General features: G+C 41.4%; 1 protein-coding gene across 1 annotated transcript in view; it reads right to left on the bottom strand.

Annotated features, from left to right (window-relative positions):
• Window positions 1–26,375, bottom strand: part of LOC117397837 (lysyl oxidase homolog 2B-like) — a 57,485-nt gene extending 31,110 nt beyond the window's left edge. The window contains exons 1-5 of the mRNA XM_059013507.1: window positions 26,223–26,375; window positions 21,009–21,412; window positions 19,101–19,276; window positions 4,712–4,923; window positions 186–399 (exon numbers count right to left, since the gene is read on the bottom strand). Of these exons, the coding sequence (XP_058869490.1) occupies window positions 186–399; window positions 4,712–4,923; window positions 19,101–19,276; window positions 21,009–21,363 (957 nt within the window). The 5' untranslated portion in view covers window positions 21,364–21,412; window positions 26,223–26,375. The remainder of the gene's footprint in view (window positions 1–185; window positions 400–4,711; window positions 4,924–19,100; window positions 19,277–21,008; window positions 21,413–26,222) is intronic.
• Between the last annotated feature and the right edge of the window lie 1,426 nt (window positions 26,376–27,801).

Here is a 27,801-nt window from a genome sequence, read left to right as displayed (position 1 = left end):
TTTCAGATTCTGAAATGTTGCATTTTTCCATTTTTGTCAGCCTTTGATTAAGTATCTGGTAAAACTACAAAGCTGTATGCGAGTCGTTATGTTAACGTAATATTATTCAGCAGGGTTCATTCGACTTTATGGAGCAAAATGTGTTAATTCTATCGGGGCCAGAGCTGTATCTCCTGGGGTCCTACCTCCTGGCGGAAGGCCTTCTTGAAGCCGGTCATGGAGCTGGGTGCAAAGGCTCTGCCCGGGATGCAGCTCACCACCACCGGCATGCCCCCGACACAGCTGCTGTTCTTCTGCACCACCGACTGGCCCATCTTGCAGTTCGAGAGGTGGGCTTCATTCCCAGTGCAGTTCACAGAGTAATCCCAGTAACTGTGCTTCCTCCTCCTCGCAAACATCCTGAACAGCAAGCGGGGAAAAATAGCTCAGTGTGATGCTTAGCACTTCAAAACAACGCTTTCTTTCTTTAAATAATGATTGATTACTGACTTTGCAAATGTATTGCTGACCGGACATTGAAATTCTCGCACCCAGAGGTTTTCATGCAGGTAGGTATATAAAGGATATTAATAACACAACTTGAGGTGTTTGAATACATTGGCAGGTGACTGTATGTCTGTAAATCCTAATGAAGGTGAATGGCACCGAAACGTTGATTTGACGTATTCACTTTTTAATATTTATGTTGCGTTAATAAAAGTAAAACATAATCTGGTGAACCAATTCTGACTGCAGATACCCTTTGTTGCATGTATACTTATTTTATCCAGCACCGGTTTTCATTCTGTTATTGCCACTAATGAAGGGGACAAAAATAAATTAATTCAAAATTAACCGCAATAACAACATGTGGCCATGTGGTGGCACTGTAGTAACTTTTACAAATGCTTTAAAAAGCACTTAATACAGTGTGGTGGATTCAATTAACTAGCAATTCTATGAAGCAATGTTATACTGTGAGGTTCACATTTTTACTGGAGGAATTTCAAGTTTTTCCTCGGTTTGGGAATTATCAAGTCCGTTACTTTTCATTTACGTTACTTAAGGAATGTCTGTCGAACCCAGATCCCCAGCAGCTCTTTAAGCACAGGCTGGAGTAACAGATCCTGCTGGTATTAACATTTCGTATTGAGGATACATGTTTAGAGTGTATTTCAGCCACTACGCCAGCCCTCTAATATAAACCACATGCTTTCTCCCTGGTGGACCTCTTGAATTCAGCTGTGAATTTGACTGTGAAACAGAGCTGTACTAAATTAACCACAGTTTTTGCACTTCAGTACCCCTAACTAGCTCTTCTACCTGTTGTTAGTTAACATTATTCTTATACAGTTTTACACAGTTAACAGAAGTTCCTCCCTATACTGAAACAGGATGATACAGTTATGCTCAGAAATATTAACAAACAGGAATCATCACAGAAACAAATCAGTAATGCATGCTTCCTGGTTTCCTTGTTTTACATTTGAAATCTGCACCAATAATCTCAATTTCAATCAGGTTTCTAACTGAACAGGGATTAAGATTCTTGTGTCTTAGGGTCTGATCTTATCAACTCAGACCCTGTTGGTATCACCCACAGCTGGATAAAATCCACCTTGATTTCTTCAACCACTTATTTTTAGGGGTAACGCGGGGATAACCAGATAAGCGCTTGATACAATCCAGGGGGAATCCCTAGAGTTGTAAAATGTGCTATTAAAATCCTGCTGGGGCTTATCAGGAGGTTATTATTAAATTAGTTACAAACAGCCAAATGCAATAAAAGCAAACGTTTCTATATTAACTGGCTTATAACTGCAACAAAAACCTCTAAAATGACAGAACAGTTTGGCACAGAACACCATCAAACGATTGTATTGTATTTAAAAACATAAGTGTTGAGATTTTTAATATAGATATGACACGCAGAAACAGCTTATCGGATCTCAAGCATGACATGACAAGCGCATGCTAACACAAATTAACAGCAACGTGATCTAGTTTCAGATAGCTGTACTTTATGGTCTTGAAGGATCCAAGGGAGGCTAATGACTGCTTAAAGTGATCTGCTGGTGCATGCCAAGTTACACGCCCTGCAGACAACTTCAGAAAGTGATTTCTTGTTCTGTTATTAACATTGTAGGATGGGGTCTCTCAAGTTGTTCATGCACTTAAAGATATTTTGACTTTTAAAGTAAAGTCTTTTCTTACATTTCTTCCTGTTATTGTAAATGTGTCCTTTTTATTTATATTTCTCATGCCGGCCTTTTTTCCCCATATGGATGTGGAGCAGAAGGAGACTGTTAGCTTAGTGTAACAGCCTCCCTTGGGTCAAACTTCAAGTACACAAGCGTTATATGAGTAGACAAGAGACAAACATGAAAAGCTGAAAAGTGATCTTAAAAATGACCCCCGCAATCTGACCCAAAGAGACTGGAGTCCTCCGTTAACCCACATAGCACAGAAAGCACTGACAGGGCAAACTTCTCCTCAAGCCTGCCCTGGACTGGAGGGAGCACCCTTTATCTTAGGGGTGAGGGAGGGAGCAGTTCAGTCTCCGTGCCTCAAGCCTGCCCTGGACTGGAGGAAGCACCCTTTCTCTTAGGGGGGTGAGGGAGGGAGCAGTTCAGTCTCCGTGCCTCAAGCCTGCCCTGGACTGGAGGAAGCACCCTTTCTCTTAGGGGTGAGGGAGGGTGCAGTTCATCCCTGCCATGGACTAATGCTAAATTATATTGCTTAACCATTTAAGGAAACTGACATGTACAGATTTATCTTTGTAGCTCTGTTAGCGGAGCAGCTACTGTCATACATTAGCAGACTGGAGCAATGCGCTACAGCAGGTTCAGTGATCACCTGTAAGCAGAACAGAATGTACTGGAATTTTGACAGATACCTAATTCCATTCCAAGGCACCATAAAATAGCCTCATTGAATTTTTCACCTTGCTGCTTTACTGAACAAAATCGAAGTACTGCACTATATCTGACTGGCAGCCTGTCTACGTAGCCTTATTAAAAAATGACAGAATCCATGCACACAGCTACAAGAGTGATTCATTAAACCCTAGCAGCCAGTTAGGCATGGGATTTTTCTGAACGTTGTGTTTGAAGAGATTACGGTTCTGTTTTTTCCTGCAATGCTTTGCTCATCTGGAAACATTTATCCTTCACAAGTCTTTAGCCAAGAGCTGTAAAAAATGAATACGATTGGGCTTTGGAACAGCTTTCTTAATATTTCAATATACAGTATTTATATATAGCCCCTGAAGAGCATACAACTTACACAGGCAGCTCTGTTTATAATTTCTGACTCATGACGCCCCCTCATTGAAACTCTTTCCTTCCCTAGAATAGTTTACTCTTCATTGCACAGGACTTAGTTACTTTATCATACTGAATTCCATCTGAGTCCCACATGTCTAATGCACTTCCTCTGATTTCTGAAGTAATTCATTTTGAATTCAGCCCTTTTAATTCATGTGGATTTAATATATTCCTCTGTAACAAATGATGTTGATCACAGGTATGAGGCATGCATTCCTGGGATTGTGAGAAGTGTTATTGCAAGCATGAGCAAGCCATGCTACTGTTTAAACTTAAAAATATATACTACAACAAATGATACAAGTAGATCTAATAGACAGTACGTTCACACAAACTACTTCCTAGTATATTCCATTGACTTATAAAACATGACTCATTCCATAAACTAACACAGAGCCCCCTTAGCTAAGCTGGGATTTCAGCAGCCCCTGTGCTCGTCTGATAAAACTAGCAGCCGTGCAGCATGCAAAGCCACGGAAAGTTTTATCTTCAGGGTGGAAAGTCTGAACCACAGTCGTTCCTCATGCTGACACTGTTAGAATAAAAAGAGCCTGTCTGAGCCAATGGCAGCTAGAAAGGAACCTGGTGTTCCTTAAAACCCATTCCTCTGCACCGGCCGAGACCAATGGCTCATCAGCAGGAGATGGGAATGTATGATCTTATTTAAACAGCCTTGAGTGAGCCAGTTATTTAAACGCCTCTTTGTTCAGTCACATCAACAATAAAATGAGCTGAATCCATCATCATTTATTTTTGTGGTTTGTTTTGTGATTAATTGAATTTCTCAGCCCAGGACAATGAGATGAGTCTAGTATTAGCAGCGTCTCGTCCCTAAACGCAGTGGCAGCGTTGACCAAAAGTATCCCAGGTTAAACAGAAAAATGAATCTGTTTGTTTGCGAATAGCGAGCGTAGTTTCTCTGACTGTGGTTTTTTGGTCGCTATCAGGAATCAGACAGATTCATTAATATATCACATCCTATTTTCCTTATCCTCACACCTGTCTGATTCAGTCAGCCGTCTTATTCACGCGATGAAAACAGCATTAGAAACTTCTTCTATTACAAATTCTCCATTAAGAAGACTAAAAAGGCTGACGAAGACGACAGCAACAGTGAGTCGACTAGGACTGTAGACACAACCACAAACAAAGCTCTTCCCGGAATGGCATACAGTGAAGAGGGCGCTGACACACAGAAACGTAAAGTAAGGCATTCTGACAAGATGGAGAAAGACACTTTGTGGAAATACCTACAGAAATCATCCCCAGATCCCAATACTCTCAATGCTAAAGAACACCTTACCCAGATTTCTTCACAATCCGATAAGCGAATCTCTCTAGATACAAATGTATTTTGTATAGCCTGGATAATGTCACCAGTGCAGTAGCTTGCAAGCCCCTCTTACTTGTAGACTCTAGTGTTGAACTTCCTCTCCCCAGGAAACCCGAACATCCCGCAGATGACCCGGCTGCTCAGCGGGCTCCAGTTCTCATCGCAGATCTGCTTCCAGCGGCCCCCGTCCTTCACCTCCACGTAGCCCTCCGTCACTGGGACCCGCTTGCGATAGCTGACCAGTATCGCCCGGATCCTGACATCCTCCACCTGGATATTCAGACTCTGCAAGAGACAAGGAGACAGTCAGATCCAGGACTGGGCCTTTACGGAATTCTAGGCTTTTGTAACAGGGAGGAGGCTGAGCGCGAACCGGTGACCCCGCGATCTTCAGCTGTAATGGCAGCATGATATCTGACCATAAGGGGTTAGCTATGAACTTGCCTGCTTATATAATCTGACATGCTGTCTGGATATATTGTATAGATAATGAATCAGAAGCTCTTATGACCTCTCTGACTGGAAGCACATGTGATCAGGTTCTTTGAACTTTGTGCTCCGAGCTGGTGCGTGCAAAGCCTAGGATCAGAGTGGGACATGCTGCATTAATCTTGTTCAGATATCACCATAGAGAAGATCTGCCTGGCTGCATACCTTGCAATACTGTCCTTGATGATGACCATGATAAGAAACCAGAAAGCCCAAAAATGTGAGAGGTGAAGGGCCGCTTTCTTCCCCAAGAGATCCCCAGCAGTTCCTATAGTTTAAAATCATGTCTGGGAGGCATAATTAAGAACACCATTGATTCATGTCATGTCAGTGTGATCTTTTTTTTTTTAATGTTTATAAACACCAGTTAAAACATTCACTCGTGCCGAAACGTTTGTCTACTGGACTTAAAGTTTAACCTGAATTCTGGGTTTTGGAGTTACTGGCGAGGGCTTTTTTTCTTTTGAAAGTTAATAACCATTGACAACTCGCTCACATGAATAAATGTCGTTCATTTTGTGTTAATAGTATTATCTTATGCATACAAAGGTTATAATAACATGATGTTCTATACATTGCTATAGTAACCATTTTAAAAGTGCCTCTACACAACCGCAGCCCCATTTCAATCACATGACCTTGGTAAGCAGGGTTCTGTTGTGTGCTGAGCAATTTGAGCTGGGATATTGGCTTATAAATTAAATGACTATATACTGCACAGAACAACATGTGCTTGGTATATTTTTATGGAAGGATGCATTGAATATGTCAATGTAATCTTAGTAAATGTACATTGTTTAAACTGTGTTCACTGCCTGCGTTAAGTTTGTAGTTGGCTTCTCTAACATGCTCCGTGGAGGATAATTAGGCTGGTTTAACCCTGTCACTCAGCCCATTGGTTTTCCATAATTCCAGCAGTGCTTTCCAAGAATGAGCCCCACATTCCTGCCGTACATGACAGCACAGGGATTAGACTGGGCAATTGCACGTTCAGGGTCCTTCTAACAAGATTCAGAAAGTTTTACAATATTAATGGCTGGTTTTCTGCAGTAACACCAGGGCTGTGGAATTCTCAAAGGCTAGTAGAATGAAACAGCTCAGATTTAAAATGAAATTAGATTCCTACTGTCCACATCAAGCAGTGGTGGGGGGGGGGGGGGGGGGGAGGGAGGGGTGGAGGGGGGTGTTTAATTGAATCCAGCAGCCAGTGAAAGTTCACAATTGAGAAACTGTTTCTCAGAAAGGGTTGCAGTGTTTAGTCTCACAGATCTCAGACAGGCCTGTTCTATAACAAATTAATACAAAAAAGGAAAGACGAAAGTGAGTTCTGCAAAGCTGTTACTATTTATTATTATTTATTTCTTAGCAGACGCCCTTCTCCAGGACAACTTACAGTTGTTACAAGATACCACATTATTTTTACTTACAATTACATTATTTTTTACACATTATTTTTACATACAATTACCCATTTATACAGTTGGGTTTTTACTGCAGCAATCTAGGTAAAGTACCTTGCTCAAGGATACAGCAGCAGTGTCCTCCACCTGGGATTGAACCCACAACCCTCCGGTCAAGAGTCCAGAGCCCTAACCACTACTCCACAATGTTGCCCCTGTAACTGTTAAACCTCACCTCAGAGGTTTAACAGGTGTAACTGTTAAACCTCAGCACTGAAATCTCTCATGTGTCCAGATTGAAACGTCTTTTTACTACATCTGTCCATAGTTTAGCCTTCTGGGAACTCAGAAAGCAGACTTTGTTGGATTAATATATAGTTGGTAAGCTAGAGAGCATATACGTACATAGTTTTTGCTCAAAAGAGTCAACTTCAGCAAGACCAAATAAAACAAATAGCTCACTTCAGAGCAATATAAATGCACCCATTCAGCAAAAAATATCATAACCTAGCCACTAATCTATGGCCTCCACACGTGTGACTTCATCCCTCGGCTAACCAAACTACACTCCGGTTTGGCACAAAATATTGAACGGTTAGAAAAGCAGGATGGACTCCAAGCCAGCGAACGAGAACAAAAAATGAGTGAAGCAAACTTTACAGAAACACAATACTGACCCCCTGGTGGAACTTCATACAAAACAAGCGTGAAGGAGACAGCTGGAAGCGAGACTGCCGACGCGTCAGTGCAGGGCACCCCACCTGATCCACTTCATCTCACCTCACTGGCACACTGAGCAAAGAGTTACTGCATGTACTTCCACTACGGTGTAAGGAAAACTAAAGACACTTCAAGACGACACACGTTTGAGCAATCAGAGACAACACTGTGTGTCTAGTTGTGCTACATATGTGTGGTTCAGCTGCTAACTCAGTTGAAATAAGTGTACAGTACACTTGACCCTGTATAGATGGAACTAATAACTAATGACACCATCAGAACTATCAATTTCAATTACAGGCTAAACAGACTGTACAGTTCCTTAGACAGCCTATTGCGGATACCCAAGTAAATTTCAATTAGGTCCAGTCCTCCCACACACTGCAATGAGTGTTGAAGGCACGTTGGTGGTGCTGTACTTATTTATTGGATTTGATCTCAACAGCACAATAATTGGTTTAAATCATGGCCGCATGGGGGATGCAATTGAGTTGGTAAATTGAATGCAGAAAAGAAACAAACATAGCAAAACGTTGCCCACTTCATGCCATCTCCTAAATGAGATTTACAGGCTGTATTGCAGGCTGATTTGTCTGCTTTGCCAATGATACTAAAGCATCTATAACTCCAGGTAACCCATAGTATACCATGCGTCAAACATATGTACGGACAGACACCTGCCCCCATGTATCCCTGTTCTCCAATTCATCACAAATGGAGCCACTGATTCTCTATATTTATGTTAAAACGGGGATAATAATGTAGAGTGGTCTAACTTTGAATAACTTTTCCGTATTCAATGGTACAGATTGAATATTTTGTAATCTTGTTTTTTGTAATCCATGGTATTTTTGTGTTCATGCAATTCCAACGAATCGCACCGTTCCAGATTACACCACATTGCTCAGTGCAGTTTGATCTAAAGGAAAGTAGTTCTCCCAATTCAGTTGTTTAATTTAGGTTCAAACTTCATATACTGTACATCCGTACATGTACATCCTGTACATCCGTAAAAGGCATGTCGTATGCAGACAGGCTAAAAGAATTGAATCTATTCAGTCTTGAACAAAGAAGACTACGCTGCGATCTGATTCAAACATTCAAAATCCTAAAAGGTATAGACAATGTCGACCCAGGGGACTTTTTTGACCTGAGAAAAGAAACAAGGACCAGGGGTCACAAATGGAGATTAGATAGGGGCATTCAGAACAGAAAATAGGAGGCACTTTTTACACAGAGAATTGTGAGAGTCTGGAACCAACTCCCCAGTAATGTTGTTGAAGCTGACACCCTGGGATCCTTCAAGAAGCTGCTTGATGAGATTCTGGGATCAATAAGCTACGAACAACCAAACGAGCAAGATGGGCCGAATGGCCTCCTCTCGTTTGTAAACTTTCTTATGATCTTATGTTCTTATAAAAATGAGCATCGATGAAGTTATTTCACTCAAGAGGATAACCGTAAACAACCCCTTCGCTATATTTTAGTTGGTTATTCGGCTCCTTTGTGGTATAACTATAGCATTTCTGAAACATTCATGGACCATCCTCTTCGCACATCTAGTTTTGTTAGCATTTATTGTTGCTGTCTCAATCAGAACTGAGACACCTTCTCATCACTTTGCTTTACCAAAACTGCTTGTTCTGATCCTTATATTTTTTCCCAGACTCGGAAGGGTGATGATTTCATTACGTGACTCATCCAAATCACAATGGGGCCCAGAAGCTGACAGACACAACTAAACAAGGTTGAATATAAACAAGGTCTGTTTTCTGACGACGGTCGGTGGGTGCAACATTTCTCTTAAAAGTGCAAGGCATTAACACAGCAGACAGAAAACTCCAGCCATTATTTATAGTTACCCTGGACCCACAGGAAGGAAAAAAACTACCTTCTTCCCCCACTGAGGTTTGCAGTTAAAATAAACTCGCTCGCACTGCTAAATCAGGGAGAAGGTATGTTTCCATTTGTAGCATATTTCTCCCAGTGTGTGTATAACTGAGGCATGACTCACTGTGCACTAACAGTGTTATTAAGTTTTCCTAGCTACCAGGCTTTTATTTTTCCTTTAAACTTTTCCTTCTGTAGATTACGCATGGCTGCCTGTGTGGAATACCCAGACGGTACAGCTTTGTAATGACAGATGGGGATTTCTTTGCCATGTGTGGTGCGCCGATCCCCATGCCCCTGGTCTGAGACGAATGGGGAATGAAAGCACACAGCTGGGGGATCTACTCCTATACTGGCCCTCACAGCAGGGTTGAGACTCATGAAGTAGGCAGCACGCTACACATCTCATCTCTACAGCAGGTTCTGTGGGAGCAAGCAGTAAACTTACACTGGCTGGCCACTTTATTATGACCGGTTCTAAATATCGGGACACTGGGACAACGAAGAAGGCATCAGCCGGAACAACTGACTTTCTTAGAATTCTACCTTTAGAATTCTGATTGAGCGTTCTGAAGCTACGCCTTGCCGCGACGTGACACGGACTCCACAAGGTGCTGGAAGGCATCTCGAGGAACCTTAATCCAATCCATTGGTCCAGAGAGGTAGGCAGAGGATTGAGATTGCTCAAGTTCCAATTTCTGCTCTATTGATGGCCTCTGTTGGTAAGTGATGGCCTGGAAGATTCCTGAAGTCTCTGTCCTTTTCCTCAAACCATTCACATGCAGTTCTGGAACGGCGGAAGGGTGCATCATTGTCTTAAAAGTAGTTTTCGGCAAGTGTGGCATTGTCGGGTTGACTAGATCCACAGCAAGGTTTAACGATATAAATTGTTCGGCCTTCCAGAGTAATCAAGGGATCCAGGGTTTACCAGGAGAACACACCAGGGCGATGCCAAAGCTAATCGGTCGGCAGGTCCTAATAAAGTGGCCAGACAGTGTTTTGCAGTTTGTGTTATGCAAGAGACACGGTGAACTGTACAGCATGTTCTGCACCGGGAGAGCATGGTCTAACACTGGTTCTGAAAACCTTGCAGGTGTCAGACACCAGTGTTTTGTAATGCTTTTTTTTTTTTTTTTGCATGTCTAAGTGAAGTGGTTCCATATGGGCACCATTCACTTTTTGGGTCTACCATCAGACCCAACAGCATTACTGCAGTGTAGAGGAAAGCCTTGCAAAGAAACTGGGGGAAATACAGAGCTAACTAAATACAAAAAATAGCTAATAACAAAATTGCAAAAGCAGCCAGTCAAAATGAACTGCTGTGCAGTATTTTAAACCTGAAAGTGTTGTTGTATATTTAAAAAACATTCTCTTTTCACCCCAAGAGACTATACAAAAGGCCAGTGTGAAGGGTTTAAATTGTTACACAGCTGTGTGCTCATGATACAACCTAGGTGAGGTAGTACGTTCCAAGTTTAGGAAGCCCTAGAGGCAAAGTTTGATTTATTCAAATCAGATGTATTAGCTGGAAACTTAATACATCTTAAATTGTATAAATATACAGTACTGTGCAAAAGTTTTAGGCAGGTGTGAAAAAATGCTGTAAAGTAAGAATGCTTTCAAAAATAGACATATTAATAGTTTATATTTATCAATTAACTAAATGCAAAGTGAGTGAACAGATGAAAAATCTACATCAAATCAATATTTGGTGTGACCACCCTTTGCCTTCAAAACAGCATTTTGTATATATATACATATAAAACTTTTGTATATATATACATATGTATGTTATATGATCATCTGAAAATCAGGGTTATCTAATGGCTTAGATCAAGTGATATCCAGCTAATGTTTTGCACAACATTTAGTTTGTCACGTGAGAATGGGGGTTTTCAAACTTAACCCCACACATTATGAGAATGATTAGACTGTGTATAAATGAAATTGGCATTAACTAGAATTAAAAATGTGGGAGAATATAAATAGGTTTGCTGCCTTTCATCTGTTACCGATTTGCCAAAATATAATGAAGCATTTATGAGATGTGAGCTTTCTTCTTCCACATCTGTATTATGCTCTGGCTTTGGTTTAAAACTGTATTCCAGATGTCACAACTATATACAAGACCTTCTCAATACACCTTATGCTCTCAGTGACACGGCAGTGGATTTTAACCTGTGTCCTTTCCATAACGTAAAACTTATAAGAAACCAAGTCCAGCAGACACAGACCACCACATCCAATTGTCAATCTGCACGCTGAAGAAGGCACAAGCTGAAAAGTTTGTCTATTTGACTTTTTCACCTTCGAATTTTAATTGTGAGCTTTGAAGTTTTGGATGATTTCGCCCTTTCCATAACAGACGACTGAACGTCTTCTACACCTGAAGATGGTAATGACAAAGGGAAGAGTACTTCTGTTTTATAAATCTGATATGCCAGCCAACACCAGAGAGTGTTTCACGTACAAGGCTGCAGTGTGCTGCCTACGCTCAGCTCTCACACTTTAAACTTTTCATGGTGATAGATGTTTAATTGAAAACCTTGCTATTGTTTCTCTGCCCTAGTCTACTGACAGCACCCTGCCGCCCCCCAGACACACTGCAGCCCTGCTGTGTTAGTCTTGTAACGGTATACTCATGGAAAGCACACACATTCCTAAATGGTCCATTTGCTATGAAATAGTAAATATGGGACTGAGTGCTTTATGTATTATAACAAAAAGTTTTTGTGAAGTCAAAATGAACACTCTGATAACTTAATAAGGAATTACGCATCCGGCTTTTAATGACCTGATTAATTAATATCTTTGTTTGTGTGTGTTCTGTATGCTTCTGCTTAGATCATTATTAGTTTGCCATGTTCACTAACTATGCCAGCGAAACTTGTTTCAGTAAAGACTTTGCAAGGCTTGAGGCAGTGAGGCGGGGCAGCATATTAGCGATACGCTGTGCACTGAAGCCCGCAGGTGAAGCACGGTGCTGTAGTTAGTAAACCTGGGAAATATGAAGGATCTGAGCAGAAACATCATACAGGACATTAAACAGGCTAGAAATTCAATGTTAGGATATTGTACCTTTTACATTAGCAGATTCTGCATGCACGATCTCAAAGCTAAATGTTTAACTGAATACATTTTGGTGCAAGTAAAGTCGACCCATCTGTCTATAAACTCTTTATTAAGGAGCTTGTTTTCACATGCATTCAAGCAAAAAGGTCGATGTATAACAAACTCTTCTTCAGCCTTCATAGAGACTGCACAGTAAATCCCATTTGAAGCATGGTAAAGCATTTAATTGCATTGTAAACCTGTCTAGAAACATTGTAAAAAGGAGATAAACATATGGAACTCCTATGGCAGCCCAGGTACCACACTAACCGTCCCAGAATGCTGGACTGATGAAATACTAAAACGCATGCGCCTCCCGTGAAAGCTATCATTACAAACCGTCCTTCTGTTTCAACACCAGCTTGATAAGTCATACCGCACTGTAACATTTTAATTAAATAGCTGTGCGGTTACAGGCAAGACTGCAGCTGTTAAGGGGAAACACGGCGCTGAATGCCTGCCGCAGTCTCTAAGCAGGAGCACACCTGATTGCACTGAGCAGTAACAGGGCTCACATTAAAGGGGTGGGTTTTCAGCACGTGCCTTGCTAGAAGCAGCTGGCTCAGGGCTGGGCTGTGTGTGTGCACAGCTGGGCATTCCTAATACTGTGACTGTCTGGCCTTTGGACAGCTTCCAAGAACTGACCAGCACTTTTATTACATTAGGGCCAATGGTTCTTAAGTTGTGTCGCAATCCTAAAATTCTAGGTGATGCAAAACATTTGGCCATAGCTGTATAGTTTACCCATGTTCTTTATTATGCTTTGCCATACCTTTCTACCTATGCTGTAACATTACAATAAGGCCCCCTGCATTTTTTGCCTAGGTATAAGTAATTAAAGGGATTAGCATGAGGTCTTAACACTCATTGCACAGTCGTTCCTAACTACAATGGTGTACAAGGTTGTAGGTATTGAAACTTAATTGTCTGTTAGAATGCCCTGCAATAATGATACTGCATGCAGTTACTCCAATTACCAGAGTCCTTACAGAGCCCAGAGCTGCTCTGCGGTCATGTAGGGACACATTTACAAGAGGAGGTGGGGGAGGAGGGCTTCGATAGCTAAACTCAGCTGTTCTTCATTTCTGTTCAATCTCAACATCATCTCACTAACTCGCTGCCAATTAACAGAAGTGTGCTTTAGTCACTGTGAGTCTAACTCTACTCACTGTAATCGCACACACACAATGCATGTCCTCTGTTTGGAGGTGATCTCCGACTCCACAAAGCCTAAACCTTAAAGCTGTATATACTGTATATATAAAGGGATCATTACGCTACCGTTAGGTGCGTCAGCGTTCTCCTCCTTCTCTGAACAGCTTTCTCATTGGTCCTCTTGTAATAGCAACACATGTAGTGCGGTACTGCTCTCCCCTGTGCTCTCCCCTGTGCTCTCCCCTGTGCTCTGCTTTCCTGGACATGCTTTGAATTTCTTCCTTTACTGTCTAATCTTCACCTAAGGCAACCGTATTAAATAGATAATAGGGGAGCTTTTTGGAAAGCAAGCTGGGTTATTCGCATTTGAACTAAGTAATAAGACCTGTGTCAAAATGCCCCAAAATTATTCAGCCCTCCAACCCACTACACTAGCTTTCAAAAGCACTGAAGCCATTGATAACCACTGCACTCCTCTTTGCAAATTAAACTGGATGAGAGACTACCACTGAAAGGACATGCTTACTTTAATTGTCCTTGGGCCTAGTCTACAAGAACACAGGGATGGAAATAAGCCTCCCGTTGCATAGAAGTTGGATCCATTCTTGGTTTATCTACGAATTTAACAAGACACAATTGAGCTTGTTACCTATACCCTGTGGCTAATCAAGCTCGCATTAAAACTTGGAATGGATTAAACTGCTGTGCAATAGGAGTCTTATTTTAATCCCTGAGAACAGCACAAAAACAAACCCCAAATGTTTCTACAAATTTGGGGAAAAGTCAAACAGGATGTGTCTTATTGATATGTCGGTTATGTTTAGACCAGGACTGTACAGCGGATGGCTCTTAGGCCAACCATGGCTCGTTCCCTATGACAGTTTTCCCATAGCAAAAGCATAAAAACGTGTGACAGAGTATAGAGAAAGCGCTATAAAACAAAACTAAGCCTTGTGAAGCCCAGTGAGCTTTTTTATTTCCTTGCTACTACTAAGTTAACTTCTTAGCTTAAGTATTTTAGATTACAGTATTGTGTCTAGTGACTGGTATATTTTGTTTCTATGGCCTTTTTAGAAGTTCCTAGTCATCACTACAGCTCTTTTAGACGGCTCTGGTTTTGACCATTTGCACTGCGTCCTTCCAAACGTCTCACGCAAACATTAAGGGTGCAGGGTATCCTGAGCAAGCAAACAGATGAGGGGACAAAAATAAACCACTCGGTCTGTTACTAGCTTGGTGTTTACTGTCCCAAGCACTTTGCTGTTTCTGTAAACTTGCTTAACAGCAACAAAACCATAAATGTGGATATTCGTGTTGCCCAAGAAGCCTGCAGTGGATTTGTGCAGTACTGTGTGTGGTCCAGTGGTTAAAGAAAAGGGCTTGTAACCAGAAGGTCCCCGGTTTGAATCCCAGCTCACTCACTGACTCACTATGTGAACCTGAGCAAGTCACTTAACCTCCTTGTGCTCTGTCTTTTGGGTGAGACGTTGTTATAAGTGACTCTGCAGTTGATGCATAGTTCACACACCCTAGTCTCTGTAAGTCACCTTGGATAAAGGCGTCTGCTAAATAAACTAAAAATAATAATACATTTTTCAAGATCGATCTGAAGATGAGCATAGTTTATGAGGCTGAACCATTTCAGTGAGAAAGGTTTACTGCCCAATATGACAATTGTTAGTGGAGCTTTTGTTTTATCACTCACTCCTAAGGCTGAAAACAGAACTCTAGAGGGTTTCATGTATTGTATAGCAGTTGCTAAGATAGTGAAGTCCTGGAAATGCAAGATTAGATGGATTTATTATAGCATTTTAAATGAACCAATGCTGTTGTTTTCTTTTATTCATTTGAATAACTCGGGACCTATGCCATGCTGCACGCGGAAGCTTAAAAACTGTTCTGGATTCTTCACTTTCTAGACTTCTAAAACAGAGTTTGCCATGGCACTGGATCCCAAACTTTCCAGTGGTGAAAAGATGACCCGGTCCCTATAAACATTCTCTTCGATCCTTAGCCCTAACTGGGTCAACAAAAAGGATAAAACTAGACTGCTTTCATTGATAGAGTTGGATGCACATGCATACAGACCCTCATTTACAACCAGCCACTGCCTGCTTTGGCTTCTTGGAAATGCACGTTACCAGTAAATGAAAAATAAAACCTGTGAAAGAGGCGTCCTTGTTGATTATGGCTTCAGAAAGGTTCTAGTTATCTGAGAACGTAATGTAACATAATTCAGCACTGGTCCACCTCTCCTATATAAACAAGACCTGATTGTATATTTCAGCATGGCTGGCCAGCCCTGCTTCTGCATTGATGGAGACTTAATCAAGGAAAATATTTGCCTAAGTCTGGAATGTACTGTTGCAATGCAAACTAGCTTCTCTGGGACATAAATATTGATATAAACATACACATGGAAATTTGCAGCTTATATGTACACACTGTGGAGTGTATAAACAGTTCAAGATGTGTTTATATTTACGGAATTTCAGACTCATGGAATAGCTTGTATTGCATGGGTAACGTTTCTTTATAATTAGTGCCAATATTTCTAATGGTGATTTATGCACTAAAGAAAGGGGTTAAAGAAAGGGGCTTGTAACCAGGAAGTCCCCGGTTCAAATCCCACAAATCCTTGTGCTCTGTCTTTTGGGTGAGACGTAATTGTAAGTGACTTTGCAGGTGATGCATAGTTCACACACCCTAGTCTCTGTAAGTTGCTTTGGATAAAGGCGTCTGCTAAATAAACTAATAATAATAAATGGCTTGTAAACAAGATACTGTAATTTGAAATCATATGAACATCTTTTCATCTCAATTCTACATGTTTTTATTACACCCTGAACTAGTCAGGTCATTTTATACTTTTAGAATTCATAACATATTATAATCTTTAAAAAATCCCATGAGAGTAAACTCCATACCCCATGAAATGACCTATTAAAGAAAGAAGAGAAACACTCTTCTACAGAATGTGTGTTTCTGACCTCATTACGCATTGGGGTCTATCTGCAGGTCATCTTTCTGACAGCCATTTATCAGTTGTTCGTACACCAGTATGAACACGGTCCATTTTTCCACCGAATACATTTCAAGAGCAGTTGGTTTGAATATTCCAATATTTGCCGCAGGACTAATTGAAATGAATGGAATAAGCCGATATCACAGCACTTGACTAGGTACTGAAAATCAAACAGATCTCCAAATGAATTCTGTTGCATTTATGAAACAAGTTCATGCATCCTCAGCATAGCGCTCTCAGTCCCCCTCTCACCCCACTGAGCCTTCTACTAAGGAAGTGGAGATTTTTCCATCTGCATTTTGCCAAGCACCATTAGTGTGTGCGTGTGTGTGGTTCCTGGTATTCTTGGTATTAGTATTAGGAAACTGCAGGAATGTGAAAGGATCACTTAAGGACAGTCTGGTCTTCCAGTAAAACTGCACTGAAAAATAGCTTCTCCATTGTGTTTCTCGAATGGCCTTTAACAAAGGCTTGTCTATTTATTAGCCGGTCTGTTAGATATAACTAAGCCAGGGCAGCCCAGCCCAGGTGAGATGAGTCGTTTCCTAGTCTGTGCGCACCTCCTGCTTCCTCACAGCCCTGGAGCTGGGCTGGGATTCAGGCAGCAAGAGGTCAAGGGTTAAGCCAAGGTCACATATTGAAAAATCCAGTCGCTTCTCTAACTTAAAGCTATGCAGAAAGTTGCAGGGATTCTCAGTTAAAAACTGGTCCGGAAAACATTGTTTTTAATCTGCTCAACTGAGTAGATACACTAAAACTAAATGATCATCATCGCGCAATCTGTCTACGATACTGCAATGTAAAGGCAATGGTTTTGTACAGAATATAAAGCCGCCATAGCAGTAGTGCCACAGTGGCTCATCTTCATGCTTTATCTTACAGATGGTACCACCATTCTATGAACTGATACACTTTTATCAAACCAGAACCAGACAGTGTGCTCCAGCACCAGGACTGTACTGAGCTATACTGTTTGTGTTCCGTATCCATTGTGTTGTCATTGCTGGAAATGCTGTTGGATGCTAGTGCTTTGGGTTTTCTATAAAGGAGCTGACTGTCAGCATGTTTGTGTTCATCCGTGCTCTACCACCTCCACCCTGATATGAAACCAGTTTGTATTGGTTCTGAAAATACTACCATTCCATCACTGCAGCTGCCTTTACGCTATTACTGTCCCCTAGTATAGAACCATTGCCACTGAAGATGGTAACAAAACCAACCAGAAACATGTCTGAAAAAGTTCACTAGAACAGTGTTTCAATTGCTCCTATTCCTTGTGTTTATACTGGAAACATTTTTCAACTCATAAGCCATTTCCCCCAAGCTTGAGTCGGAGGATGGTCCTGCACTATACTGAGCCTATTAGTACAACCAAATAATTTATAAATCACAAAACCGCTTTGTGGATGCATCTGATGTTGTCATCCCACAAACATTCAGGAGAATTTCCACAAACGTAAGCTTGGTAGTTACAGCTCATAGCAATCTAACTAGACCACAAAAGGCCATCGTCATTAGCTCCTTGGTAAGAAACAGCAGAGAGTGATTCACTCCTTTAAAATCCACAGATCTAGAAGGATGGGACTGTTTTATCCATTAGAAAAGCCTGCCCACGTTACTGCATGATAAGTGGAAACACTGCAGATGCATACCTCTCCCTTTGACTTCATAGGGAAGCCCTGTCTAGACATCTCTGTTTTATATTTCTCACTAAACCCTTTTCCCCAAGAATCTTAAACAAGCATCTCTCTGAAACATTCTAATGCAGAACAGGCATGCACTGCACAAGGGACTCCCCAATCAGACAGAGAAGGTCTTGTGTTAACCTTTCAACAGGAATTCATCACAGCAAGCACGTGGTCTTAATTCACACGGATAGCCCCTGAATGCCTCAGAGATGAGGTAACTGCTCATTAACTTGTCCTATGCTCAATTTTTATTTTTACTGTTTTTTTATTTTTATACATGGGTTCTCATCTGGCAAACCTAGCACTTGTACATTGTACATACACAGATTTTCATAGCTTTCTATTTTTTGTTTCTCATGTGTTAAGTGAAACGTCAACTTCAGCAATGCATTATTGAGAGAGTCAGAAAGTCTCAAATGGGATGACTCTGTTTATAGGCTATTCTGGAGAACAGACTTTGCCTCCTGGTTACAAGCCCTTTTCTTTAACCACTGGACCACACAGCCTCCTAACAATTGTACATCATTTCGTTTTACATTTAGTATCTAGTTAAATCCCAAAGGAGCAAAATCATCAGACCCTCGACCTCATGTCCTGCCAAAAATCATGACCACTGCTCTCCACCCTGCTGACAGTGCTGTGCAAGCATTTCCATTGTTTTACCCAACCCTTTGTGCATCAGCACACTAAATAAATCAACACTCAGTGGCACTCTCTTGAGCCTCTTTCATCCCATTCCATTCCTTGCAGCCCAGAGTCTTGCTCCAACCAATACCCAAACAAAAGCATAATCTCATAGGTCATAAACATGGGGTTGTCCTTCATAGCATTCACAATCAAGATTTCAAAATGGGATAAACTTATATTCTGAGGGTAGTGTGAACAGGGTATTGATTGCAGGTGTTCCATTAGGCAAACGAGGACCTGGTTGGAACAAGGTCCTGGGCTAGTGAGTGTAACTGTCTGCAGTAGTTCAGGGTTTACCTCAATGTTGTTGGTCAGAGTGTTGATGAATTTGAAGCCTGGGATTCTTTTGTCACTGCAGACCACGCCCACGTCCTCAGTATGCTTGCAGTCCGACACCCCAAACCCGTTGGAGGAGCACTGGGCCAGTGTCTGCTCCTTACCGGTACAGTGGACATTATCAAGCCAGATACGACCTGTGGAATGATGGAGAGGGAGAGCACAGGAGTCAACAATTCGTGCCTAAAGCTGGCAACCATTATTACAGCTTAACACTGTAATCATGCGAAACCCCAGCTGAAAAGTCTAATGGTAAGTAAGAGATGTGCGCTGAAAATGTGATTCTCGTGTCAAGTTCATGTGACTGAGCCAGACATATTAGGAGTTGCGGAACTAGTCCTAGGATGCTTATTCAAAACATGTGGGATCAGATCACAGAACTCACAGGAACGATGGCTGCCAACAATTTGACCAGCAAATCCCCTTTAGTCTGATGGTTTAGGAACATGGCTTTGGAGACTGTAGCTCATTGTCTTGAATGATTCTCTTAAATTATGGAGCCAGACGGTCTCCTTCAGCAAGCTGGAGCATTAACCGGAGGGCCAACTGGTGTGCTGCATTGTGCCGCGCAACATTTCCTACAAGAGCAGAGGAGACTGTTTCTGAAAGTCTGGGAATGGACCCAGACTGGTCAGTCGATTAGTGAGCATTCTCTACATTCATAAAGCACATTACAGAATCACAGATCTTTAAACCTCTGCAGTCTCTTAATTACCAGCCCAGGAGTCTGTGTCTCAACACAGAAATCTGCAAGTACAACTGAAAACATGTATGTGCCTATTATTATTATCCTTTGTAATATAATATATGCATCAAAAGCAAGCAACAAATTAACTTCGACTCAACTGAAAACATGCATGTGCTTATGACATATATGCGGGAGACTCCAAAACAGGCAACAGGGCGATTAATTGATCAGTGATCAATGTTTAATTGAAGTTTGCAAACTAAGAGCCATGGCCCTCAGTAATTGATTAATCTATAATAAGCAGATCACTATGATCTCGGTCCTGAAAAGAAAATTCAGCGATTGCTATATCCTGTTGAGGGATAGTATTACTCAAAACACTACAGCTCTCAGACGTGTCCCTAACAGATGGCTAAGCTCTGCTTAGTTAGTTGCTGTCCCACTCACATTAAATGATGAACAAATGGTTGCAGCTCACGGCGTCATCTGTGTTTTATTAAAGCTATACTTCAATGAGCAATGCATCCCGAGTGCTGTGTTTAAGAGCTCTTTGCTGATTTACGGTGTTCGGGCTATTCAGCTGTTATGATACGGTTGCAAGCTGTTGTCAATTAATAAAGCAGTGTGTGATTTCAAGGGATGTCCCTTCAGCAGCATGCTCCAAATTAAACTATACAAACAAGCAAAGAAGCAAAACGACACAAAAAACGATGACACAGTGATAATGTTGCATGTGCTATTAGGCAGGGATGGGAATAATACTAATAAGACACTGATTGCATAGCAGTGTCACCCATTCTAGGTTTTACTAGGAGCTTGATTAGCCACAGCATATGGGTAACAAGCTCAGGTGTGTCTTATTAAAATCCTAGTAAAAGCTGGGAATGGATCAAACTGCTGTGCAATGGGAGTCTTATATCCATCCCTGTATTAGGAAACAAGACATTGTTATGACTCATTCAAGTTGTACATGAGTTCAGAGTTTTGAGCAATCAGACCCCAGTGAAATAAATAATTCCTTATAGCGGCATAACTCCTATAAATAAACCTACAGACTATGATGAGACTTCATGCTTGCTCAAATTCCTGGCATCCGTCTTTCCAAACCAGTTCTGAAGCCCAGGACTGGGTACAGGACTAGCATGACCCTGAATGTAACAAAAGGAAAGTGCCAGCTTTACCATCTCCTCTCCCGTACTTTGACGAAGGTGCCCAGGATATAGCTTCCATGTAGCCCAGCTCCCTGCACACCACCTTGGCAGCGTGGATTGAAAAGTCGTCATCACAGACCGTGCCCCACTCCCCGCTGTAATACACCTCCACACGGCCTTCGTTGTGCTTGCGTTTCTCGCCTGCTAGCCTGAGCTGGATTTTGGGGGTGTCGGGAGATAGCTGCGGAGCCTGGTACTGCTCCTGTTCCGGCTCCGGGTAGCCCTCAGGGTACGGCCAGTTCTCATATTGAGCGAGACACAGAAAGCCCAACTCTCCCCAGAGCAAGAGCAGAGCCGCTGCATGACAGAGAGCAGAGGCGTGCATTCTTCAGACAGCACTCCGGCAGTACACTGTGGGGATAGCTTCCAGTTTCCTGAAGAAAACAAACAAACAGACAAACAAACACTTTGTTAAATCTCGTCACCGCCCTCTGAGTACAGAAAGTGCTGGCATGTACAGTAGAAGGCAGCAGGTACTGTATAACGTAATAAGCATACGGTTTAAAATCTGACTTGTTTATCTAAAACTTTACTCTTGTATCCAACAACTTCTGAAAGCTTGACTGAAACTTGACGCTGTGAACAGGGTGTTAAAAAAAAATGATACATGGGGGTCAAAGGTTCCCCCGGCAGCACAAAACACCCCGCCCCCCCTCCCCCCCTCCCCCCCTCCCCCCCTCTCCAGAACAAGCAACTTGACAGAAAGCTTCCTCCCTTCCTTCCTTTGGGGGTTTGTTTCCAAGTTATCATCCACACAACTAAATCCTCAGCTTTATCCCCAAGATCAGTTCCAGACCAGTCTGCATAATTTCCCTGTGAGCCAATGGCAGAATCACGGTACCCATACAAGAACTGTTTTTTGTCACTTGGTGCACTGGAGAGATACCATACACGTTAAAATGTCAAGCACTTAAAAGGTATTTGTTTATAGCTTTTCTCTCTTTTGTGTATTTTAAAAACAAGTTTTTTTTAACATTTTGAAGTCTTCAGGGTTATTTAAAACCTGCACAACTCCATGCTGCTCATGCAATTCAAATTCTTTTCCTGCAATAATCCGGTTCTTTCTGGAGCAAGCGCTCAGTCGGGTATTACTGCTTTCCTACGACAGTTTCCTTTTCAAGTGAAACTAAACACAGAGCAGTGTTAAGTGGCACCAAGGGGCTCTTGGCTCTGCATTTTACTCAGGACACAGAACCACAAACTAGTTAGTAAACAACAGTTAAAATGCATACCAATTCTTGCTTCATGCAAACCCATTTTAAATGGAAGGATATTAAATTGCACCAATTTTTCATTACTCGCTCCTTGTCCACAAAAATAGACTAAGGTTGCCAAACTGTTGGTTGAAGTCAGAAACAGCTGTAGGAAAAGGACAAGATTTGTGCTCAACGGGTTCCTTAGGCACTGGCTGGAGTCATGGTGTTGATCTTGTCAGAACTCCCCTCTTTGTGATGTGGTCTTTTGGCTGGTTTCACAGACCCTGATTATCAATAGTCAGGATTACCTTGCCTAAGGTAGCTTTAGCTAGAGCTAACCAGGGTCTGTGAACAGTAAGTGTTTTAGGAAAGGGTTAATTGGTTTTAGCGCATCATTCCTCAATGTGTGACAGGGACTTACTCTTAGAACTAAAGGTGACGACAGATAATCTGTGTGGAAGTGGCATTAACTGACTATTAAAGTGTTACAAAGTAGCTCTAACTGTAAGCCACTGACAGTACATCCCAGAATCAAACCCTCCGTTTGCACACTAACATGCATTCCTTCTTAAATTGCAAATACCCCCGGGAATACACAGCTATGAAGAGAGCTTGGTTGAGTTTTCAAATGAAATGCCTTTTCTCTATCTACCTCGATTAGCACTCCATTAAACATCAGATCCATTTTTCGTAACACGTTTTATTTGAGATGGATTTCTGTTTGCTCAGTCTAGTCACTGGAATCATTGTCAGCCTGTGTGGCTGACCCCTTTCACCCAGCAGGAAGCACGCGGTGTGTAGGTGGTCCGAGCCAGTCTCCTAGTGTGACTGAACGCTCTAACCCTGCTACTGCAAATACATGAACACACAGCCTCAGATATGCACACCCCTTCGGTGCTGAACAATGCAGCTCTAGTGCCAATCAGGTCACAGGAAAATAAAGGGCTTGATTCTCAAACAGATGTCACATTACTGTGTGGCTGTGCATAGTACGACTTCTTTCAACTTTTAAAAACTTTCAACACAGGTCAAAAATTCAAGCCTGGTTAAATTCCTCTTCCACTGTCTAATTTGATTTCACTTCCTCCTAACCCTGATAAATGGACACCCTGTAAACAAGGCACACAGTGTATCCATTTTCTAAAGGTTGGCTACAGCACTGTCAGTAGGGTGTGAGGCCTCCATGGGCTGCCCAGGCGGCATTGATCTTTATCAGTCTGATAGATCACATGTCATGACCGACACTGCCTGCTAACAGGGAGATGCACCTCACAAGATTTGTATAAAAATATGCATCCTGTGCTACACATTTCACAGGCCTTTCGAATTGCCGTTTGGGAGATTTGTTTTAATGAAATGGCCAACAACGTGAGAATGAGATGCTGTTTGTAATGCATTTTGTTAGAAAGTTCGGTCGAACGTTGGATCTTAGATGCTCCACAAGGGCAAAGGTTGTAAAAGTATATACAGCTATACTATCCACTAAACACAAAGGATTTTGGCATGGTACTTGATAAATGGGAAACACCGAGAGTTCTGTCAGCTGGTATCCAAGCAACCAAACAGAGGAATTCTAGAACACGGGTGTCTCCCACTGGCAGGAAGGCTCAACAATCTCATTAGAATGTACAGTTCTTCATTACAATACAAGCCTGCCCCGTTTCACTGCAGAGTTCTCATTGTATATGTGACTTACTGCATTGCCAGACCCCATATCACCTCTGAGGCTGGAACCATATGAGAAGAATCAGGCTTTGTTTGAACTTGAGTAATTATGCGTTCGTTCAGTAATAATACTAATCGCTTGTTTTTAACGGTCAGGCTTGAGTCAGAGTTGGCAGGAAGTTCAAAGGTCAGATAGTTTTGGTGTATTGCAACTCCAAAGTGCATTAAACTTAACAAAGTCAGCTGCAGTTTTTCCTAGCTGTCCACTGTAACTTGAGCCAGCTGGATTTTTACAGCACACAGCTCACACACTGACTTTTTTCCCAAGCTTTGTGATACATAATTGTTTCACACTGAGTTAACTTAACTGGTAGTTAAAACTGGGGGTTCTGGTAAAATAGCAGCAATACACAGCGTGACGGACCAACAAAAACACTGCCATGTGTAGCACACTCTTTATATGCAATTACCCATTTATTTCAATTACATGTTTATTAACTGTTAATTGATATGTAATAGAAAATGTAACCATATAATAACAACATTTACCATTATTATTCCATAACTTAACAACCAATGTTTTAAGTTGTCTTAAATGTTTGCAGTCAATATGTCTTAATAAACATATTCAACATACATATGAAATATTGCATATATACTTTACAGTGCCTCACAGGGATTTAATTAACACTGCAAGCACTATCTAACCAGTGGATGGATGTGTAATATCTAACAGCACTTAGCAGATCCCGCTTGCCTAGACTTGAACATGTAACCGGAGTGCTTGTCAATACAGAGTGTGAACCAACCTAACGAGGAAACTCAATGCAGAGGTTTAACACCGTGGGGACCCTTAGCTTTATGACTCATTAGAGACCAAACAGTTGAAATACCATGGAATCGACAGAGAACCCAATCTAATATATCGATAACTCACTGAACGGCTGTTAAAACCCCGTCAGCACCCCTTTAGAAGAACAGTTTCCGATTAGGCGCCGTGAGAAGGTTCTGGCAGGGTCGCTTTGGAGTAGAAACTGGAAAGTGGGACAGTTGTCTTACTCATCTGGATAGCTAAAAATGTCCCACGGCTATCCTGAACGGGGCATTACTGCGCCTCGAGTATATGCTATAAAAAAACATAATAATAATCCTCCCAAAAGGAAAAATATGCTGCGGTTATTATTTAAACGTTTGCGAAATATCCCTGAGCGCAGAAACAGTAATGATTGATGAGTACGAACACCCACAAGCCCAGTCTGCTTCACTATTAGTTATGGATTATATACGTTGCCGGCCATATCCTGATTTTGTTTTTAATTACGGTATAATGTATACTGTTTTGTAAAAACACAATCTGATTGCCGTTCAGTTTTGCGCATGCCAAACGCAGATGCGGTTTGCTGTACTTGAAGCGACGAGTGAAAGCGTGTTTCAATGCCGTGGAAATTGCTTCACACACGGGGAAGGGTTAATACAAACGGCACAACCACCTACCCTTTTTTCCTGCCTTGTGAACCAGGATTGCTGACATGATATAATTGATAATCCATTGCCTACAGAGTTTCCGCCCCAAACGGTTTTAAATTAAACGCAGCTAACAGATGTTGTTGAAAGAAATGTGAGTGCGTCGGGGGACAGCGGTGTGTTAAAGCGAGCCAAATGCTTTCTGCGGAGTTTAGTGTCATTTCATGATGTACTGTAGGCCCTACTGAAGAACGGACTTTCTGTGCTACACGGTCTTTGCTTTGGGCTATACTCGCAACGTGAAATGGTGACAGCTTTCTTTGTTCATAAACTGGACTGAATGCCATTCCTGGCTGACATAGTTATACAAAGGACGACACGCACATCGAATCTAGCACGCGTGGAACTAGAGTAACTGCATAGTGTTGCATGCCAGCGTTAATAAAGACATGGTATCCAGCCTTTTAAAAGCGTTTTTGTTTCCCCTTCTAATTATTGGGGATTATGTTGCCCTGTCAAAATAATGTATAGGATTAATAAAACGGGTGGTTATATAAGATCTCCAACTGTTTTGAAACGGTATTTGCTATGTGCTAAAACTTAAATACATAAACGTGTCGTTCATTTAATAAGAAGTAAACGTGTGTCTTGCAGTCAGAAAGCGATGTTCATTTGCAAAATATGTTTTATTCCCAGTTAGATCCATCGCAGTTAGTGTTCATCTCAAGGGTAATACATTCGGCAGCATGACTATATGCATGTAGTGTATTGCTGAAGCTAAAGAGAGCACATACCATAAATAAATACAAATTATTATTATTTTATTAAAGAAACAAAGATTTAAAACACGCACACATACCTTCAAATATATACAGCCAGATCACTTGTCTTGCCCAAGTCTCCTATATCGCCCTGAATGCTGCATAACATTTGAGTTGCAACTGTTGCGCTTCTGCAGCGTCTTTACTTTTGCTCTCCAGCCTTGAAGTTCTTTTGAAACTTTCACCACCTCCTGAAATTTCACTGGAGTTGCAGGCGAAACCACGCCCATTAGGACACCCCTCTCTCGGCAGGAAGAATGAGCTCATCATGGCCAACCGGCTCTTTGGTGGATGGAACGTGAGACCTTGCCGGAATTCCGAGGAAATCTGTGACGGGCACCCGGCATGTAGTGCATACCTGTCAAGAACAGAAGACAGCTAGACAAGCCATTGAGTCGGTTACAGCAAGCCATTCCACAAACACCACGGCGCTACCGCAAGCTATTTCCATAACCACGTTCACATAACATGAAATACAGTCATTGATATCCTCACCCCTAAGGCATAACGCACGTATTCTTTCCAGCGAGCTCACAACATTTCCATACGTTTATATATATATATATATATATATATATATATATATATATATATATATATATATATATATATATAAGAACTAACTATTTTCTGTGGGGGATATTGTCACGCAAAATCTTTTACCCACAAGACAACAAGAAAAACAGATAGTGATTTTCCAATTGTGTTTTTCTACAACAGTATAGCATTATTCCGCGCTCTGCGCTGTAATTTGCCTCTGCAACGTAATCATTTCCTAAACGTCTTTTTTTCTTTCTTCCAAGCAGATACTATGCAATTTCCTATTGCATGACGCCCTCACTTTTCAAATTCTTCAAACGCATTCTATTCATTCAGTCATGCTTAGCTACTTTCCAAATTATCCCATGCTAGCCAAGTGAAAATACATACTGTATATCTAATAGAGAGAGAGAGAGAGAGAGAGAGAGAGAGAGAGAGAGAGAGAGAGAGAGATGGGTTTACTAAAAGCTGAACAGAGAGTAGCAGTGACTCAAGAGCCATTCATAGGACAGACCTGCTGAAGCTGTATGGGTATGTGTGACAGTGAAATACAAGGGGTAAAACAGTACAGCAAATGCCCTTGTCATTGCTTGAGTTCTTAAGCTGTTTCAGTTACTTCACTGTAAACTTTAGAACACCAATAAAGCAATGCAACAAAGTATTGAATTATGCATCGTTTTTTTTTCGTTGTGTCTTTGACATAAATGTTCTGTCTATTTTTTATAGGACAGTAAGAAAAAAAATACATTTTTTGGTTAAATTCTTTTGATGTTTTTTGACATTGTAAAATAAACCATTATACGTTTTTGTTTTTTTTGTTTTTTTCTCAAAGATCCAAATTCCCAACGTTTCGCTGTGTTTAACATGCCTTTGTCAGGGGAAAGTGTGTTTGAAAACAAACACTGGAGGTATTTATAGGCTTTTTGATGCCATGGTAACCACACATTTATTTCTCTTTAAATCGAATGTCTTTGTGATGTCATTCACTATATAGCTAATGATGTAACGATCTTCTGTGCCTTTCTATTTAAACCTTCAGGCTTCGCGCTATCTAGTCTATTTATCCATTCATTTTCT

The sequence above is a fragment of the Acipenser ruthenus genome, chromosome 46 (genome assembly GCF_902713425.1).
Source record: "Acipenser ruthenus chromosome 46, fAciRut3.2 maternal haplotype, whole genome shotgun sequence".
Lineage (NCBI taxonomy): Eukaryota > Metazoa > Chordata > Actinopteri > Acipenseriformes > Acipenseridae > Acipenser > Acipenser ruthenus.
This window is presented reverse-complemented; position numbering and strand designations above follow the sequence as displayed.